Source organism: Petaurus breviceps, unplaced genomic scaffold, assembly GCF_028583685.1.
Source record: "Petaurus breviceps papuanus isolate PSGF00001 unplaced genomic scaffold, PetGlider_PUasm1.0 689, whole genome shotgun sequence".
Lineage (NCBI taxonomy): Eukaryota > Metazoa > Chordata > Mammalia > Diprotodontia > Petauridae > Petaurus > Petaurus breviceps.
The window spans coordinates 11,155,834-11,175,354 of record NW_027186458.1 but is presented as its reverse complement, the minus strand read 5'-3'; the positions used below and the strand labels follow the sequence as shown (position 1 = coordinate 11,175,354).

General features: G+C 50.7%; 1 protein-coding gene across 2 annotated transcripts in view; it reads left to right on the top strand.

Annotated features, from left to right (window-relative positions):
• Positions 1-992: 992 nt before the first annotated feature.
• The window catches only part of TUSC3 (tumor suppressor candidate 3), a 30,449-nt gene continuing 11,920 nt past the window's right edge, over positions 993-19,521 (top strand). For both annotated transcript variants that reach the window (XM_069104982.1, XM_069104983.1), the window contains exons 1-5: positions 993-1,159; positions 6,611-6,728; positions 7,653-7,793; positions 7,912-8,052; positions 14,836-14,925. In XM_069104982.1, the coding sequence (XP_068961083.1) occupies positions 1,020-1,159; positions 6,611-6,728; positions 7,653-7,793; positions 7,912-8,052; positions 14,836-14,925 (630 nt within the window). In that variant the 5' untranslated portion in view covers positions 993-1,019. The remainder of the gene's footprint in view (positions 1,160-6,610; positions 6,729-7,652; positions 7,794-7,911; positions 8,053-14,835; positions 14,926-19,521) is intronic.

Sequence of the window (19,521 nt, the reverse complement as noted above, 5' to 3'; positions counted from 1 at the left end):
ACACGCCATCACTGGGTAAAATTGGGCATGATTGGAGGCTTACCTTCCTGAGCGGTGTCTGGGATTGATGCTCATATGAATAGATTATTTTAAGAATGACCACAGATCTGTGCCATGTTATCCAATAGGTTATACCTAGTGAGTATGCACCCACCAACCCAATCACAGATCCCTCGTGTCCTCGGGGAGGAACCGTGTTCTGCCCCTCATAGAATTCTCACAGCAACCAAGCTGTCCTGCGCCTCATGGTGTCCCAAGCTCCTGTGGGTCATTTATCAGTCAGTCAGCAAGCATTCACCGTGTGCCCGGCACTGTGCTCATCAGTACTAGGGACACAAAGCAAGACCAGAACAGCCCCTGCCCTCCAGGGCCCCCAGCTCACACATGAGCCAATAGAGGATCAACACAGGGTGATGGGGAAGTTTGGGAGCTGGGCCACTGGGAGAGCAAAGGCCTCTTAAAGCAGACAGCACTTAGGCTGACCCTCCATGGGAGCTAGGGCTTCTTTTTTTTTTTTTGGAGGGGGGGAAGGCAGGGCAGTTGGAGTTAAGTGACTTGCCCAAGGTCACACGGCTAGCTTTGTGTTAAGTGTCTGAGGCTGGATTTGAACTCAGGTTCTCCTGACTCCAGGGCCCGTGCTCTATTCACTGTGCCACCTAGCCTCCCCCAAGGGAGCTACGGCTTCTAAGAGGCAGAGGAGAAGGGGAGGAATGTTGGAGGCTTGGGGCTAGCTGCCTGGGCAAAGACATGGAGGCTAGAGGTGGCACCCAGGCTGTGAGAACAGCGTGTCAGCCAGGCTGGCAGGAAGGAGAATGGTGTGCACTGAGCTTGGGAAAAGGAGGCCAGGCACTTTCCCTGTGACCTAGGCATGCTGGTGTCAGCCCTGGCCAGAGGCGGAGGCTGGGCTGGGATGGGCTGGGCTGGGCCGGGCCAGGCGGCTGGCACTGTCACAACATTTCTTAGAATTGAGTCCCTGCATTTCATTTCAGAACCTCTTGGCCGAAAAGGTAGAGCAGCTGATGGACTGGAGCGTGCGGCGTTCCGTGATCCGCATGAATGGGGACAAGTTCCGGAGGTTCGTGAAGGCACCGCCACGGAACTACTCGGTGGTGGTGATGTTCACGGCCCTGCAGCCGCAGCGGCAGTGCTCTGTGTGCAGGTACTGCCCTCCCAGCTCTGCCTTTTCCCACTTGCTCTGACACCCTGAGCCCTGAGTCCTGAGTCTGGAGTCCGGAGGCGGGATGGCCTGAAGGCTGGTCCACACTCCTGGATTCAGTAGATGACCCGAAGGGCCCCATTAAGTTAAATATTCGAGAAGTGTCATGGTGTGCTTCAGATCAAAAGGAAGCAGCGCCGTGGCTTAGGAAGCACAGTCGGCAAGACGCTGGCATTGCCAGGCTGAGTGCTGGGATTGTTGGGTTAAAGCCGCTGCCTTCCTGCTGGGCTTCCCTTCAGATATCCCGGGCAGGAGCAGATGGGACCCCTGAGTGAGCATCTGAAAGTGCAGCACACTTACTAAAGAGGAGGTGCTGGCACGTAAGAAATGTGCCCCAGGGGTCTGTGTAGCCTGATGCCCCCCCATCTCCCGGCCACCATCTCCTTAGCCTGTCACTTACAAAGGCTCCCCTAATGAAGACAGCCTAGGTGGTGTGTGGGGGCACATTTTATAGAAGAGAGTCCAGTGAGATTGCTGGGAGGGTTGGGGAGGGGCCACAGCATTCTGCTGTGGTCTTCAGAGCCCCGAGCAGAGCATGTGCCTGTCTGTAGTTGCTGTGGTACGGGCCAGGTCGTGGATTCTCCGTAATTCAGAATGCCCTGGGTGGGCCTCCCATCCACGTCATAGTGTATTGAGGGGAGCCCAGGAGGGACAGGACCAGGCTTGGGCCCCAGGAAGCTGATCTTGGCACCTCTACTTGGCTCACTGGAAGAGTCTGGAAATAGGGGACCAGTGATGAGGTCCGGTCACTCCTACAGACCAGAGAAATGACCACCTTTAGATGAGGGAAGCACGGATGCAATTGGAAGATAGGGGGAGATATGCCAGCCCAGAGGCAGAAAGACTCGAGTTCAAGTCCCACCTTTGACACTACCTGACTGTGTCCGGGCCTGGTTACTTAATCTTAATCTCTGAGCGCTCTAGGCCATGCTCTGAGACGATGCTTCTCAACCTTGTTGGTTTTAGGGCCCTTTTACACCCCCACCCCAAGAGCTTTTATGAATGTGGCTTATCTCTGTTGGTGTGTCCTATATTAGAAATGCAGATAAGTCTAATATTATTATGAGAAGAGTTTGGACTTTACCTACCCCCTCAGTACCCCCCTGGGTCAAGAGAAGGGGCTAAGCTGCATTAGTAGGGAGTTTCCTCATCTAGAATTGGATCTTTTAACCATTTTCATTTTCAGTTGTGTCCTGCTCTTTGCTTTGTGACCCCATTTCAGGGTTTTCTTGCAAAGATACAGGAGTGGTTGGCTGTTTCTTTCTCCAGCTCATTTTACAGATGAGGAAACTGAGGCAAACAGGGTTAAGGGCCTTGCCCGGGGTCACACAACTGCTAAATATCTGAGTCTGAACTGTTACCTGGTCTTATGGATTCTTGCTCCTCGGTATTTCTTGAATCCATCGCCTTCATTTTCCTATCATAGTGTGAAACAAAACTGTCTCATTGAATTTTTAAAAACAGAGAACTAGACCATTGAAACAGAATAGAAATACAGATAGCCATCCGCATTTGTCTGAAGCTTAGTGTGTGCTCAGGCAGGCAGGTGGTGCACATTGAGTGCCCGCTGTGCACCAGGCTAAGCTCTGGGGATGCCAAGGAAGGTGAAAGATGGCCCTCCCTCAGACAGTGTGCAAACACCCTCTTCTCCCCACCCCAGTTTGAGCCCCCTCATCTCTCACCCGGCCTGCTTTGACAGCCTTCTCCTCTGCCCCCTTGGGATATTGTAAGAGTCCCTGAGTCACGTCCCTCCAGCCTTTCCCTCTTTCCTCAGTCCCACAGCTGCCAAAACAAGCCCAGGTCTGACCACGTCATGACCCTTTTCTGGTGCCTGGTTACCTGTACTGTGAAATGCGCAGCTAGGTAAGCACCACAGTGCACAGATCACTGAAAACATGAGTTCCGATGTGGCCTCAGACACTGGCTGTGTGACCCTGGGCAAGTCACTTAGGCTCTGTTTGCCTCAGTTTCCTCACTTGTATAATAACAACACTTAGACCTTCCAGGGTTGTTGAAAGGATCGAGTGAGACAGTATGTGTTAAGTGCCGAGCACCCTAGCACGTGCTGGTGCTTGCTTGTTTTCTTCCTTCCTGTAAACTTCATGTCTGCATCTCAGGCCATCCACAGTCTGGCTCCAACAACATCTGACGGGAGTGTGTCAGGCACCTTGGGGAGAAAGTGATTGTCCATCATTGCTCTCTCCCCGTGGGTGGAAGACCTCAGGAGTTGGTGGAGGTCTGCAGGTGGAGACTTGTTGACTGTTGGGGGATGTTTCAGAGAGGTTCCCAGTCAGGTGCCGGTTTGACAGGCCTTCAAATCTCTTCTGATGCAGTGATTCAGTGAGCGCCTCAGTAAAGCATTCTGACTTTTGGGTGGCTAGGGAGTTCTGGTCTTTCTCTTCAGAAAGTGGCGTTGGACTGTCCCCCAACCCTGGCTGCACTCACAGAAAACCTTGGGAAGCCTTTTCATCCCTTGCTTTGTAAGACTCTTTCCTCCTCCCCCGTCCTCTCCCCTCTTGTGAGGGGGGCGGGAGCAGGGAGAGCTTCTCCGGGAGCTTTTCCTTGTCCTCCAGTGCATGCTCTTGGGCACACAGGCTTTCCCTGAAAGGCCAGCATTGCGCTGTCTGTGTTCCTTCAGCCTCTTGGTCTTTTAGCTCTTCTCAGCATAACCAACCACTTGCACATTTCTGATTTCACTTCTTAACCTCTCTCAGGTGCTAACTCCAAACTCCCTGGCCAGATAGAGTTGTTAATTAAGATCATTCAATGCAGTCCCCTGAGTGTCAGCTCCAACTTAGGAACTTAACCTGTCAGGTAACATTGCCCCCTAATTCTGACCCCTTTTGAGGTGAGATTCTGCCTCGGTTATCTAAGCTTCCAGTGACAGGAACAAAACATCCTCTCAAATGAGATCACCTGTGTAATATGTAAAGCACTTGGCAGCCAACATGAGGCTCTTTTGCTTTTAAAACTAGATCAAGTTCAGTTAGATCCCAGTGATATCCAAAGACTTTTTGTAGACCCAGTGGGAGGGCACAGGCCTGGCACAAGCAGGCAGCAGATATTTGAATGGAGAAAGAGCATCAGGGCATGTACAGTGGGGCAGAAGGGTGGCCCAGGGGTTGATGGAGTAAAGAAACGCCTGATGAAAACCTCCTGTGTCCCATTGTTCCCTGGTTTATCAAGGGCCTGGTTTCCATCTATGTTCCCTAGTGCTTAGCCCAGGGACTGGCACATGGGAAACACTGAAATGCTTTTCATTCATTAATTCTTTGCCTTCACACAAACAATATTCCCTGCTTAGAATTCACTTGCTCCTCACCTGTCCCTCACAGCCTCATAGAATTCCTAAGTTCCTATAAAATTCATCTCCATTAATCTTTCAGTCATTGAGCATTATAAATCACCAGTCTTGCCCTCAGAGATCTTACATTCAATCAGACAACCATGTATATAGTCAGCAAATCAGCCAGCATTTATTAAATGCTTACTGTGTGCCAGGCCATGTGCCAAGTGTTGGCACGAGAAATACAAGCAGAATCAATAACCATTTGAAAAAAAATGCTCTAAATCACAATTAATTAGAGAAATGCAGATTAAAACATCCCTGCCACACCATCTCATAGCTATCATATATATTGGCAAAGATGGAAATAACAGCTCCTGGAGGGGGAGCAGAAAAATAAGCACTCTATTACATTGCTGGTGGAGTTGTAGATTGATCCAGCCATTGTGGAGAAGAGTTTGGAACGATGCCCAAAGGGCTATAAAGCTGCACATACCATTTGATCCAGCAGTGCCCCCACTAGGTCTGTATCTCAAAGAGATCAAAGAAAGAGGAAAAGGGGCCGTATTTATAAAAGCATTTATAGCGGTTCTTTTTGTGGTGCCAGAAAATTGGAAGTAGAGGGGATGTCCATCAGCTGGGTAGTGACCGAACAAGATGTGGTCTGTGATTTATGGTGGAAGACATGATGAAGGGGATGGTTTCAGAAAAATCAAGGAAGACTTGTATGAACTGGTGCAAAGTGAAGTGAGCAGAGCCAGGAGAACAGTTTCCAATATCGTAAAGACCAGCAGCTTAGAAGGCCTTAGGCACAGTCCACACAGTGAGCCACCACGATTCTAGAGGACTCAAGATGAAACATGCTGGCCACCTCCTAATAGAGATGTAATGCACTCGATGCAGATGGAAGCTTTTTTCTTTCTTTGACATGGTCAGTTCAGGAATTTGTTTTCCTTGATTACACATGTTTGTAAATTTTGTCCCTTGCTTTCCTCATTGGGAAAGAGGAAGAGGAGGTGGCCCAGAGAGAGTTTGGACCTGAAAATAAAATAAAATGAAATTGGATAAAGCAAAGAATTTTTAAAAAGTACAAGCAGGAAGATAGTTTCTGCCCTCAAAAAACTTCAGTTCCTTTTTCCCTCTCCCTTATCTGAAGCTTTCATTCTAATGAGTACTGGATGAAAAAGGTCATTCTTTGCCTCCTTTCTAGCCTGACCTTAATCACTGAATGGGTGTTGCCTCAGTCTGACTGAGACCCGGGTAAGACCTTACCTTAAAAGGGCCCAGGTCTCCCACTGCATCTGGGGCCGTCTCTAATCAATCGCCCTGGTCAGCATCTGGTCCCTGGACCCAGACAGCCCAGGAGGAGAAAGTGAGGCTGGTGACTTTATACAGCCCTGCCTCACTTAAATCCAATTCACTTGTTAATCATGATATCACCTCCATGATGTCACTGTTCTCTTCAAGAATGCAGAGACATTCTAGTGAGGGAAGATAGCATGTATAGGAAAGCGGGAGGGTTGGCGGCTGGGAGGCGGAAATGAAGGTCTCCAGGCAGCCTTGCTAAAGAAGGTTTAAGGTGCAGGCGGAGGGGAATAAGGCCTATCTTCCTGGGCGTCCTGGAGGCGAGCTGTCCAGGGTGGTGGAGTGCACTTCCCCTCTGTGAATTCCGGGGCTGGAGTGGAACTTCCAGCGTGCAGTGGTTTCTGGGACATGAATGAGAAAGCCTTGAGTGCAGTGAGATAGAAATGCAGTCAGTAAGTAAATACAAGTTAATTTGGTGGGGTTAGGGCATTAGCTCCTGGGAGGATCAGGGGTGGCTTCGTGGAGAGGGCGGTGCTTGGGAACGTCCGTGAAGCCGGATCCTGAGGGGAGGCCGTGCCATGGCAGTGGGGACGCGGCACATTGCTCTGTGGGTTCGGTTTGAGGCTGCCTGGCTGCCCTCCTTAGACCCCAGGGAATGTCAGCAGGGCCGGGCAGATTGCCTGGGCTTCCCTGCCCTGCTGTCTTCTGAGATCAGCTGGGTGCTCGCTGGGAGGGCATGAGCACGAAGCCACCTTTCTGTCGTTTCCCTGGACGCTCAAGCGCCCTGTGCTTGTTTCCAACAGGCAGGCCAACGAAGAGTACCAGGTGCTGGCCAACTCCTGGCGCTACTCCTCGGTCTTCTCCAACAAGCTCTTCTTCAGTGTCGTGGACTATGATGAGGGTGCGGACGTTTTCCAGCAGGTACCTGCGCCCCGAGAGGAGGCCCATCCCGGTGTGGGCAAGCAGCCCGGACAGGCAGCGCGCGGCTCATGGCGTGCACGGGGGCCAGCAGTCGCTAAGATGCGTCTGCCGTAGGACCACGGCCCATGCAGTTTGTCTGCCTTTCGGACCACAGAGGATGCAGGCGGCAAGGGCTTTGATCTTCCCTTTGCATTCATTGTGTCGGGAAGCCCAGTGTCCTGTCTGCTCTGTGACATGCCCCATGCTTGTCCAGGCTGCCCCAGCCAGCACTCGCCTGGCCCCCTTTGTATTCCCAGAACTGTTTGGGGTCTCACTGAGGGGCGGTCAGGATTGATCTTGGAGGCCCGAGGTGGGGGGAGTTAGAAGGAGACAGAACTGAGGCCAGGATGGCTCCTGCCACAGCCGGACATCCTTCTGCTGCTGGCCTCTCTCTTCCCCTGCCCTGGTCAGCTAGAGGCTCATTGTCTGAGCACTGATGCGTGGCTGCCTTTAAAGCCTGGTTTTTAATCGGTGATTTCCAGCTGTTTGGCCACTCGATTTATTTCCGTAGGTTTGCTTGGGTGCCTCAGTTTACTGCCAGCTTGGGAGATCTCTGTGTCTCATATCCCAGGGAGTAGCACTTCACAGACGGCGGCTGTGGTGAGCTGCCCTTTCTCCCCCTCAGTCGGTCAGCAGCGGGCCCTGGGCCGAGCTCCTGGGGCGCACTTGGCGGCAGGCCCTGGGCCACGAGCAGCTGCTCACCAGCAGAAACCCTCAGGATAGCGGTGGATGTAGCCGCTGAAGCGCCCCCTGAAATAGAAGTGTCAGCGGAGAGGATGAGCCCGCGGAATCCTCCCTGAACAGGCCCCTGGTGCTTCCCTCCTCAGGCCAGCAGGGCAGACCTTGGGCAGTAGCTGTCTGCTCACGGGAATCTCTCTGTTGCAGCTCAATATGAACTCGGCGCCGACCTTCATGCATTTCCCTCCAAAGGGGAAACCCAAGCGCGCAGACACTTTTGACCTGCAGAGGATTGGGTTTGCTGCAGAGCAGCTCGCCAAGTGGATTGCGGACCGGACGGATGTTCACGTGAGCTCCTGGGGCTGGGGTGGGGGGCAGCCTCCTGGGGGGGGGGCAGGCACTGGCAGGGCCCTGGGTAGCCTCCCCGTGGTCCATGACGGGTGCTCTGTGCCCCTCCCCTCTTCAGATCCGCGTTTTCCGGCCCCCCAACTACTCGGGCACCATCGCCTTGGCCCTGCTGATCTCTCTCGTCGGAGGCCTGCTGTACTTGAGGAGAAACAACCTGGAGTTCATCTACAACAAGACAGGCTGGGCCATGGCTTCCCTGGTAAGTGCACATGTGTGCGTGCCCGGCAGCAGACTTCAGACAGACTCCTGCTGAAATCCTCCTTAAATTTAGTAGGGTCATTGGTCCTGCTGTAGTGATGTCAGCGCAGAAGTGGGGGGGCGTTCCATTCCACACAGAGGAGGAACCTCTGCCATCCCCTTGTGGATTTAACTAAAGCCGCCTTGGGCCCCATTTCCTGCTTTCTGGTTGTTTGCCTCTGGGGACCATTCTCTTTCGGGGTAGCCTTGGGTGCTTGGGTCTGGTATTCATCAGCCTGGAGGTTGGCTCAGTCTGAATCCTGCTCACCAGGGTCGGTTTGCTGACAATATCCACCAAATGGTTCATGTTTTCTTAGACTTCAGAAGATATTTTGTAGCGTTTGTAGCAGAAATCTGTTAGTCATAAACCCCAAATGAGAAATGCAGTTTTAATTTTGAAAATACACTGTGCTCCTGTTTGGACTGGCTCATATTGGGAAATATGCCCCATAACAAAAAGGCATCTTGTTACAATTTGACTCCCTGGAATAAGCACTCTTGGAAATGCGAAGGAAGGCCTCCGGATCTGCATCTGGACCTGCACGTTCACCAAATGACGGCCGTGAAAAGCGTCCACCAAACCTAGGCTCCCGATTGTCATCTCCAGAACAGAGGAGATAAGGGGAATAAACAGGATTAAAAAATGTGGAGATAAATCACTACCACCTAGTAGGCCTCAGGATGCAGACTTTTTTTAAAACTCCAAGATCATTGTGGTGCCCAAATTAAAGAAATCTAGGGGCGGCTAGATGACGCAGTGAATAGGGCACTGGCCCTGGAGTCAGGAGGACCCGAGTTCAAATCTGATCTCAGACAACACAAAAAAACTACCTGTGTGACCTTGGGCAAGTCACTTAACCCCAGCTGCCCTACCTCCCCCTCTCCAAACTGCAAAAAAAAAAAAAGTCTAAGAAAATCAATATTCAGCAACAAGGAGAAATGCATGGATGCTGTGGCAGTTGGAAATGAAGTCATATACCAAAGAAAGCACAAGTCACCTAAATAAAAGTATTTGCAAAATAGAAACAAATGTAAAAATATCTTAATAAGTAAAGCAATCTGTAGTTTGGAAAAGAACAAAACAGTTGGCAAGTTTAATTTGAGAGAAAATTAAATTTGGGGAAAAAAATCAGAAATGAGAGTGAGAGAAGATGGCCAAACCAAAGGAGAGAAGACTATCTGGTCAGCAAACATTTACAAAGAGCCTACACTGTGCTAAACTCTGTGCAGATCAGTACGAAAAAGAGACGGTCCAGGAGCTTCCCATCAAATGGGGAGAGACAACTCACAAAATGAAGATGCAAGGAGGGGTGGGGAGGTGTTCCGTGGAGACATGATGAAGTTCAACGTGGAAGGAAGGATGTTTTGCAGAGCTGAACGTGTGTAACCTATATCACATTGCTTGCTTTCTCAGTGAGGGTGTAGGGGAGGGAGGAAGAGAATTTGTAACTTAAGATTTTAAAGAAGACGTGTTAACCGTTGCTTTTAGTAACTGTCATTGGGGAAAAGAAAGAAAACAGCAAAGCAGTAATTGAAGATAAAGGCTTGGAGCCAAGGTGCAGTGATAGGGAGCCAGGCCATGACCTCCCTGATCTGTGAAGTGCACAAGAAATGGAGTCCTGATGGAGACGTCCAGATAAAGGCAGAGCAGGTCATTTGTTCCACCCAGCACAGCACACATAGACAGAAGTGTAGGGACCCTCTGGATGGGCCCAGGCTGAGAGTGGGCCTTGCCCTATGTGCTCTGGCATCCACAGAGAAGCACGAGACGAGGTCTGCAGTCTAGGAAGAGCAGCAGCAGACCCACCCCAGGTCACTGGGACAGTGGTGAGGACAGCCGCAGGTTAGTTACCCACTACCCAGTTCTGGGTCATAGCTCCGGGCAGGACTCAGAGAGGGACCTCTGCAGGGTGGCATTCCTGGTAGGGAGGCCCTGGGCAGGGTTCAGACAAAGAAGTTCGGCACTCATTGCCAGCAGCAGCAGCAGCATGACTCAAGTTCTGGGCACAGAACAGCCTCTCACTTCCAACCTTTAGCCAAACCTGTAAGAAGAATGATGAGGGCGAGCGTCCCAGACCAAGGGGAGCTGGCAGTTCTGCCACCCTGAACCAGCAGAGCTGTCCAGCTGGCTGACGGGGCAGAGCATAGCAGTGTCTACTCTTGCTCAGACTCTGATGTGTAATAAAAAACAAAACCTAAGTCCTTGAACCATTTCAGGAGCTAGAGACGTTTTCCATGGCTTTCCTGTCTCCTGTCTCTAGGCCTGTGGACAGTGCCATAGTTTAGGGTCCATTGGAATTCTTGAGAAATGCCTGTGTCTTCTACAGAACGGTGGGGCACAGCCCAGCAGGGCTCAGCCGCCCTTGGTTTTATCAGCCTTGAGAAGCTTTGGCAGATTGAGTTTCAAGTATGGATTTTGTGTTCTTTTGTTATGTTATTTCTGTTGCAAAGATGAGGGACTTTTGGATGTCTCTTTTTAATCTCTTTTCTTACAGGGGAATAGGAGTCATTAAACCTCTTCATTTATCTAAAGTTAATTTTTGGTTTTATAACTTAAAAGGGGGTCTTAGAGCTCCCAGTGATAAAAATAGGCCGGCCCCAGGTGATCCCTAGCCTCATTTTGTGATGAAGAGTATCTTTCCTGGAGATTCTCTGCTTGGCGTGCCATGTCTCATTGGCCTGCCTTGGCCCTGCCCGTGGCGAGCTTGGCTTCTCAGTACAGGGGAGCTTGGGCAGGATCAGTGAGCCTCCGCCAGGCTTTGGCAGAGCTCATGTCTTATGGAAGTATGCCTTTCCCTTGATCAAGTCTGATTTTCAAGTTTTTTACTTTTTTCTGTAGTGTTTTATGCCTCTTTTAACAAGCTGCTAATTCTGTTTTCATAGTTTTCTTACATAGTTCTCATTTCTTTTCCCACGTTTTCCTCTGCTGCTCCTACTTGGTTTTTAAAATCTTTTTTTCATCTTTCTTACCTTTTTCTTTATCTCTCTTAGGAAGTCTTACGGGCTTTTGTCACATCTGTATTTTTTCTTTTTGACTTTGCTTGTAGATGCTTCCAGGTGATTGTCTTCTTCTGGGTCCGTATCTTGAGCATCCTTGTCCCCAGAGTAGCTTTGTGGTTGGCTCCTTTTTCTGTTTGCTCATTCTTCCAGCGCACTTGTTGACTTTGGACTTGGGCAGTGTTGGGTGCTGCTGGCCTCTGAGGGGCATGTCTGGCTTCAGCTTCTGCTTAGTCAGGGGGCCTGTGCTCCTGGTCAGTGCTCTCCAAGGTCCTGGCCTGGTTCGGGTCTGTTGGCTTGTGTGCTGTTGAGACTGCTGCTGGACTCGGTCACTCTTAGCCTGCCGGAAGGTTTTGTGGGGTCAGACTAACTGAACTGCCCATTCCCAGAGGCCCTAGTCTCCTGCCCCGGTTCTCCCTCTGCAGACATGAGCAGGACTAAAGGTTGGGTCTGAGTCTCTGCCCTGCTCTTGGGCCGTGAACCTCACAGCTGTGGTTCTGGGGCTTGTTCCTTGCTCAGTGCATAGCTAGGGCTTCTCACTTGTGACTGGGACCTCTCTACCCCACCCCGGAACTGTGACCTGGGACCGGGTAAGGGGGGCCCAGCTACAAATCTAGTCCACTTGTCTCTGTGCTGGATCTGTGACTGGAACTGGGTCACGGGTAAAAGCTGCCCCATGACACCCATTCCCACTCTGGCTCAGGGGTCCCCAGGGATCTCCCTCTGCCCTGGTGTTCAGTCCCAGGCCCCTGACTGTCCCTGGGAGCTAGAATGCTCCCCACCCTGTCTTCCTAAGCTTCCCTGGGCTGGAAAAAATGACTCTCTGACTCTTTCTTAGCTTCCTCTGTAGAATTGGGTCTGGTGCATTTTCTGGGCTGTTGTGGAGGGAGGTGTTGGGAGCGCTGGGCAGAAATGCTGCCTTGCTGCCACCTTGACCGCCTCAGAAGAGGAGTTGTTTGTTTTTATCTGGCTTCTGCCTTCCTTTGCCAGTCTAGTGAAGCCTGTTGTCCCTTCCCTCAGTCATGTGCTTGGTCCATTGCAGAGTACAAGTTGGAGAGAGAGGCCTATGTGGATAGATGGTAACGGGCAAGTTGCATTGGCCCCAGAGCTTTGCAGAGCCTTTTGGAAGAGACCTAGAATGAGCAGCATTTGGCCGGCTGCCCCTGACAGGCCCGGTGGAGGAGGAATGTGTGTGAGCTGTGTTTGGATGGGTGAGCTGGAGAGGCTCCGTCATTGTGTGTGTCTGGGGTAGGGCCCAGGGTTAGACCGGGAGAGGCCATGATCCCATTGTAGGAAGGTTCCTCCTCTGCCAAGGTCAGCTTTGGGGAGGATGTGGAGAGGAGTGGGCACAGAGCTGAGCCTGTAGTCAGCAAGATCTGAGTTCAGATCCAGCCTCACACACTTGCTGGCTACCCTGGGAAAGTCAGTAAACCACTGTTTGCCTCAGTTTCCTTATCTGCAAAATAGGGATAATAACAGCACCTTCCTCCCTGCATTGGGAGGATCCAAGAAGTAAAGGCTTAGCCCCATGCCAGGCCCATAGTGGGCTCTGTAAGAATGTTAGCTCCTCTGGTTACCATGGTCAGCATCCAGCTCATCGGCAGTATTTCCTGAGCTGGGGCGGGTTGTGATGGGTGCTGCCTGCATCACCTGCATCATTTAATCAGAGCGTACACATTCAAGGTTAGTAGACTCTCTTTATTTGGAAAACTGGAGCCCCGACCCCACCACGCTCTGACTCTGGGAGGTAGCACACGGAGATGGAGACTTTTTCAGTTATTATTAGGATCTCTGCCCTGAAGGACAGAAGATGCCAGAGGCGGCTAGTGCGTCAGCATCGTCATGGAGAGATCGCATAACGTCCCCAGGCAGACATAAGGGGAAGTGAGATGGAAGCAGTCCCATGTCTGTAAAGTCTTAGAGTAGGAAGGCTGAAGGAAACAAGAAGCTGCCGGTGCGTGTCAGCAGCTTGGGTGGGAGTTCACCGGTGAGTGTTTCAAGGACCCCCGTTTCTGACGTGTCGCTGATGAACTGAGCAGCACTGGAGGCACTGAAAGTCTTTCCTCCTGGAGCACTTCCTTGTAAAAAGTGAGTTTGTGGGTGGGGAAGCTTTGCTTCCTTGGATAACGAAGTTACATTGGGTATTCGATGGCCATTACCGGTGATTTCTCTGTTCTGCCACCTCCTCGTCCTTCCGCTCGCTCTGCTATTTGGCTCGGTGTCCAGCGACTTGTGAGCTGAGCCCAGAGGCAGCCCCCGAGGTCAGGAGGCTCCTTCCTCTCACCAACGCTCCCCTGGTTTGTCTCTCCTTGGTGCTCCCAGCCTGGATTTTTGTCGTAGATGCTGCAGAGTCTGGCTTTTTGGAAACGTCTTGATTTGAGGTCGCCCCATAGCATCAGGCGCTGTGAGGAGCCTCTCCAAGGCAGGCACATTGGCTGTTCTGTGGAGCTGGTGTCTATCCCCTCGGCTGACTGTTCATTGAGCGTGTCAGTGAGATTGTAGACCTTTTTGCTTCAGTTCACCACTACGTTCCCCACCTCTGGAACTTGCCATCTCCTGCCTTTTTTACAGGTGCTCTCCCAGGCCCTTTCTGCCTAGGGCACCCCCCCCCCACCAGTGTCCTTATCCTCCTTGGAGCGCGTCTTTCCTTCCTTAGCATTTGGAGCCTGTGTCCCTGGGTGGTGCATCACCTTGTGGCCTCTCCAGGGGCTTTTGTCCCTTTCCCTTCCTCAGTCTCAGACAGGATTTCCTCATGGAGACTCACCTCTTGTTCTTCAAGGATCATCAGGTCCGGCTGTCAGCTGCCTTCCTGCCCCTGCAGCTGGCCCGCCTCCTTTTCTGCTCATCCCTGCCCTCTGTGGTGAGGCCTGGGCCGGCCTTTGTGAGGATGTCCGAGTTGACCTCATGCTGAGGATGATCAGGCCCAGTGTGCACCTCCCCATTGCTTTGGAGTCACTTATCCTTTTCATTGTGACGTGATGCTGGGGTGCCTTGAAGGGAAGCCTTGCAGCCTGACTGGGAGAATGCTCTCCTCCCAGTAATGGGCATCATATCAGTGAGCAGATGGTGGGCAGGCCCCACTGTGAGCCAGCCCAGGCAGCCCAGCCAAGCACACTGAAAGCTGGCCCCCACCATGATTGTTCTGGTCACGGCATCCCATGGAGCAGATGGATGGCCCTCCATCCTCCGCTCCTCACTGGCGTGCACAGTGGCAGTGACGGCGCAGATGCCCGAGTGTCTCCTCGGGCACGTCCCCTCTGTTTCTGTTTCAGCTACTGCGAGTCGAGGAGAGCACATGGCGGCACTCACTTAATGTTACTTACTTGGTTAGCTGGACTGAACTGGGGCAGACAGTGCAGGAAGAGAAGACCCTTCCTATGTGTCCATTCTAACTGACATATTGTTTTAGGTCAAAATTCATTTTTAAAATTAAAAACCCCATTTATTGTGGGGCTCTTGTGTACTGTGAGAAGCCGCTACTCTGGACCCTCGAATTGCAGGCACAGATGAAGTCGTCTGTGCCCTCTGGACAGGGGACTGTGTCACGTGGCTCCGCTGCCAAGCCAGTTCAGTCCATGTGATCTCGGAGCTGTTGGAAGTCATGGTCGTCTTCAATGGACAGTGTCTTAAATCTTTTACCAATTTTGTAAAAACAGAATTTGCTGAATAAGCTGGTTGTGTTCAAGTGGCATTTTGTATTTTATATTCCCTGAGCTTCTCAATCATTCGAATTTATGTTCTTTTTCAGTGTGTGGTCTTTGCTATGACTTCGGGACAGATGTGGAATCACATCCGGGGACCCCCATATGCTCATAAGAACCCTCAGAATGGGCAGGTGGTAAGTTCCTGTACAAAACTTGACAGAAATGATGGGGTTTAGCCTATAGAAAAAAAGACTTCTGCATTTGCTAATGATAAACCAATCATCTGTCCATTCTCTCCTCCCCCCCCCCATATCCTGATTGGATTGGGGACCATCTAATGTTAGAGAGAGGCGGGGCCTCGGAAGCGCATGGAAATGCGCTCCCCAAGGGATCCGTCCCCAAAGAGATCACGTGACATGGCGGGAGCGGCTGGTGAGGGAGGAGGGGCCCTCCTCAGGGCCTTCACCGGGGGCTGTTTTGCCATTCTGAGCCTCAGAGGAGTCTGTGCTCAGCGAGGCCTTTATGTTCCACTTGCTGTGTGCCTGGGCCCGTGCTAAGTGCTGTAGGCAAGCAGACATTAGGTGACTTTCCCAGAGTCACCCAGGGAGTAATTGTGTAGGGCAGCTTTGAACTCAGGACTTCCTGTCTCCAGGCTGGCTGCTGTGCTCCCTCTCTAGGGCCCACTGTAAGCAAACATCCCTTCCTGTGGATCCCATCCGGCTGGGCCCCCTCCTGATCCCACCCCATCAGTTTTGGGTTGGGCTTGGTTAGAAATAACCCCAAAGCAGGAGATGATGTAGGTAGGGCTGGAGCCCCAGAGAAAAGCTGCAGGCTTCCAGAAGTGATTGACCCTGCCTGCGTGCCTCCTCCCATACAGCCCAGATACTGGAAAGCCGTGACCAAAGATGTCACCAGCCTCTCCCATCACCACGACAACGGCTGCAGTGCAGGGGCCGTAGACATTCCTGAGTGGGGAGAGAAACTGAGAAAGAGAATTAGGTGCCAAGTGGGGAGCAGAGTCAAGAGGATGTTTGGCAAGTTCTAGCAAGGTTGTCATATTTTATCATCCCTTGGTGTTGATGGAGGAAGCTGTCATCAGAAGAATGCAGGCAGTTGTTTTCTAAAAACTAACAGCAAGCACTTGAGTGCTGCTGTCGTTGGGCTCGGAGGGCTCTCCCGGAGCCAGAGAGGCTGAAGGCCAGCCGGGTCCCTGCTGCAGGACTTAACAGTGCCACCTGTATTTATTCTGGACTCGTAAATGGAGTGGAGCCTTTTGCCGCTGTCTCCCTACATGATGAAAGGAGGCGATGTAACCTGAGCCAAAACAAAAGTGTCACATACGATTAATTACAATTATTCCCTCAATTCTGAGTCATTCTTTTATCCATGTACAAGTTCAACTTCATTTTAATGATAACTTTAAAAAAAAGTTACTATAATCTGTTACTACTTTATTTAAAATTGTCACTTCGGTATCAGTGAAACAAGTCAAACAGTCTCTGCTTTATCCCTCCCTGGTTTGGATGTCAGAACCATGTGATCCTCATAAAGTGCTCAGCACAGGACCTTTTTCTCAGCTGTTGAGAAAAGTGTTTGAATTCTATTTTGTTCTTGAAACATTCAAAATTCTTTTGAAATATGAAGATTAAAATTCCCTTGTAAGTTCATTTAGAGCACATCTGTCTCTTACTCCTCTCTTTCCCTTTTCACTTTCTAAATCCAGTTGTGTTGCTTAATTTCTCCTTCTGATTGGGGTTGTTTACTGCTTGTTTGGTTACGTCGCTTACTTTTAATATTTTGTAGGTGATCGTCTGTTTCCTTTAAATTAGCAGGGTTTTGTTGTTGTTTTGGGGGGTGGCAAATAATTACCTTTGCTTTCCACTGACACTTCTTTGTAATCACTATTCACTGTGAGTTAACCTTGGTCAGGTTTCTTTTTTCCCTCTTCCTCTCCCTCCCCCCATTTTCAAGATATCTTATTTTGTGCATGTTCTAGTGTTTATTTTCTATTTTAATTTTTTAATTGCGCATTCAGTTAATTTAATCTTTTTTTTTCTTTTCTTAGTATGTTTTGGGAAATGTAATTTTTCCTCTGAGGACTACATTGGTCACATCCCAAGAATTATTGCTCTTTTTCATTGTTACCTCTCATGAATATGTTTTTTTCTATGATTTGGTTCTTCATCTACTCATCATTCCTTGGTCTCCATGAGTTTTGTTTCTTTTATTATTTTCATTGTTTATTGGCTTCATAGACAACATAGACCTTCAGGAGCAAGCCCCTAGTTCTATTGGTAAATAACTCAGAGTGGATAGAACAGTGTGACTGAGAGTTGGGAGGGGTTGTAGAGGAAGAAAACGCCATGGGAATGAGTGATCGATCCCGCCTCGGTTTGGATGATGCCTCTCATACAGAGAAGGTGGAGTGTTGAAGTCTCTCAGCATAAGGGTAGATATTGGGGAAGGGTGGAGTCAGGTAGGATCCCCTTGAGTAAGGAAGGAAAATGATCTAGCAGTCAGTAGATAATACCACCATGGTCTGTACTGGGTGAAAAGTCCTAACAGACTGAACTTTCAAGGAGGGGCTGTTTCTTGAGTGACACCGGCCAAAGGAATGGCCAGCAGTGGCGTGGGGAGCCTTCCAGGACGGCCAGTGCTGGAGAGGCAGGGCTGTGGCATAGCTTGGGGAAGCCAGATCTCACTGAAGCCTGCCTGGGGGATGTGGATGAGGTGGGGTATAGGGAATGGTGGGGTCTGACGTGACAAAGTGATCGAGATTAACGTCTCGCCATACACGACATGGGAGGTGGTGGCAGAGCCTAGCAGCGGAGTTAGAATGCTCCAAGGTTCAGTAATTCTGCTTTGGAGATTGCTGTAGATTCACCACAGGTGGGCTCATAGTTTGGGTCCCTTACTTCTCTGGACCTCAGTTTCCCCATCTGTAAAATAAGGGGACTGGGATAGATGGCCTCTGAGTCCCCTCCTGACTCAGTAGTAAATTGGCGATGCTGTATGAACGTGATTGTGTAGAACTTTCTTTAGATCTCCGTTTTCAGACTTTTCTAATCTTCATCAGTTTGTCTTACAGTTGTGTACCCTTATGTCTTGGTGCCATAAGCTCTGCAGTGGGTGTCAGAAAGAACTTTGTGGTCCTGTGAGTGAGTAAGGGACCATCCTCCACACATTAGCCAGTCAGTTCCTTTCAGCTAGAAATTTCCTAGGCTGCCAAAGCCTAAAACAGGCTCACGATAAGCTGAAGATGAGGAGAATGGCTTCCCCTCCCTAGGGATAAAGACGCTCACGTGGTTCCCCACTAGCAGACTCAGCATGGCAGCCTTTTCTTTCTGTCCCTTTTGTTTTTTCTAGGGGGATGTGGGAGGAATGCAGAAAAACGCAGGGAACTTTGTAGGCCAGAGAGCTCCTTAGTGTAGGGAGATTCGTCCAGCCAAGGACTTTCCAGGAATTCATGGTAGGCTTTCCTGCACATGACCATCTCCACTGTGAAGGGATTCTGCAGTCTGTGTGAGGTCTTCAGCTCCCTAGAGGTAAAGCCAGGATGATTTCACTGGAAAGTCCAGTGTGATTCATCCCAGGAGCCACCGGGAAAGGCAGCCCTGGCCTGGTTGTTAGAATGTCCCGGCAGGAGGGGTGAGAATCTGTCTGCTGGGGCTTGGACATGAAGACCCCCACATGTCCAGCATGGAGGTGCCATGGCCACGGGTCCCAGAAGGCGCGGTCTCTGAGCTTTAAACCAACCAACCAGGATGAGCCCCATTGCCTTGACTTGGGTCTGGCCAGGTAGAAAATCAGAGTCTGAGGACTTTCTGTTGTATTTGGGAGAGAGCCATAGTACTCTGCAGCATTCCACTTCCTCTCCCATCTGTCTTTTTAAAATTAGTTTTCTTTAACATCATATTTTTGTTTGAGATGAGACATTCTGACCAAGAGTCATGCTGCTCAATGGTTCATGGAAGGCCTGGTGATGTATGTCTCAGTGCTAATGCCCTGGGGGAAGCCTGACTAGGCCGAGCCATCGGTAGCTCCTGGGAGCAGGGAGAAGTTAGGAAAAGAGCAGACATTGACTGGCTCTCTGGGTGAGCTCCCCTTACCTCCCTGCAGATGCCGGTTTTCAGGTGCCCCGTCATGGTTCTGATGCGATGCTTCCGGGACAGCGTGTCCCCTTTGCCACATAGCCTTGACCACCAAGACGCTTGTCTTCTTCACCTGATCCTTCCCTGGACCTCTCAGGCCTTTGCTTCTCAGATTGGGGGGGGGGGCGAGGTCCGTGAGAGCATTGCTGGGGCCCCACTTCTGTCCCCAATGATCGGTCACTTCCCTGCAGACCGTCCTGTGGACACTGAGAGATGAGACTGGCCAGGGCCCACGGCAGCCTTGTTTGAATCAGGCTTGACCCCAGGTCAGCCCTCTGCCCCCTGCTCCAGCTTGGCTCAGTGGCCGTTTGTCATCTGGTTTGTGGTTTTCATGTTGACGACAGTGATGATCTGGCTGCGCTTTGGGGGTGTTTGACAGACAGCCTTTCAAAGCCCATGTTTGTGAAATCGAGGCAAGCGCTCTTTGGGAGTCCAAGACCAGGTGCGTTTTGTGTCGGCACCAGACCCCCAGCCTGTTCTTTTCATTCTTATTTTGGTAGCTTGTTGGGCCTTGCAGGAAGATGGACCATGAGGGTGTTTGGACTGGCCGGTCACCTCGAATTTAGTTTTCCGTCTCTCAGTCTACAGTTTGTTCTAAGTATAACAGAAAGAACATTTCGTGGCTCTCGTAGTCTGTGG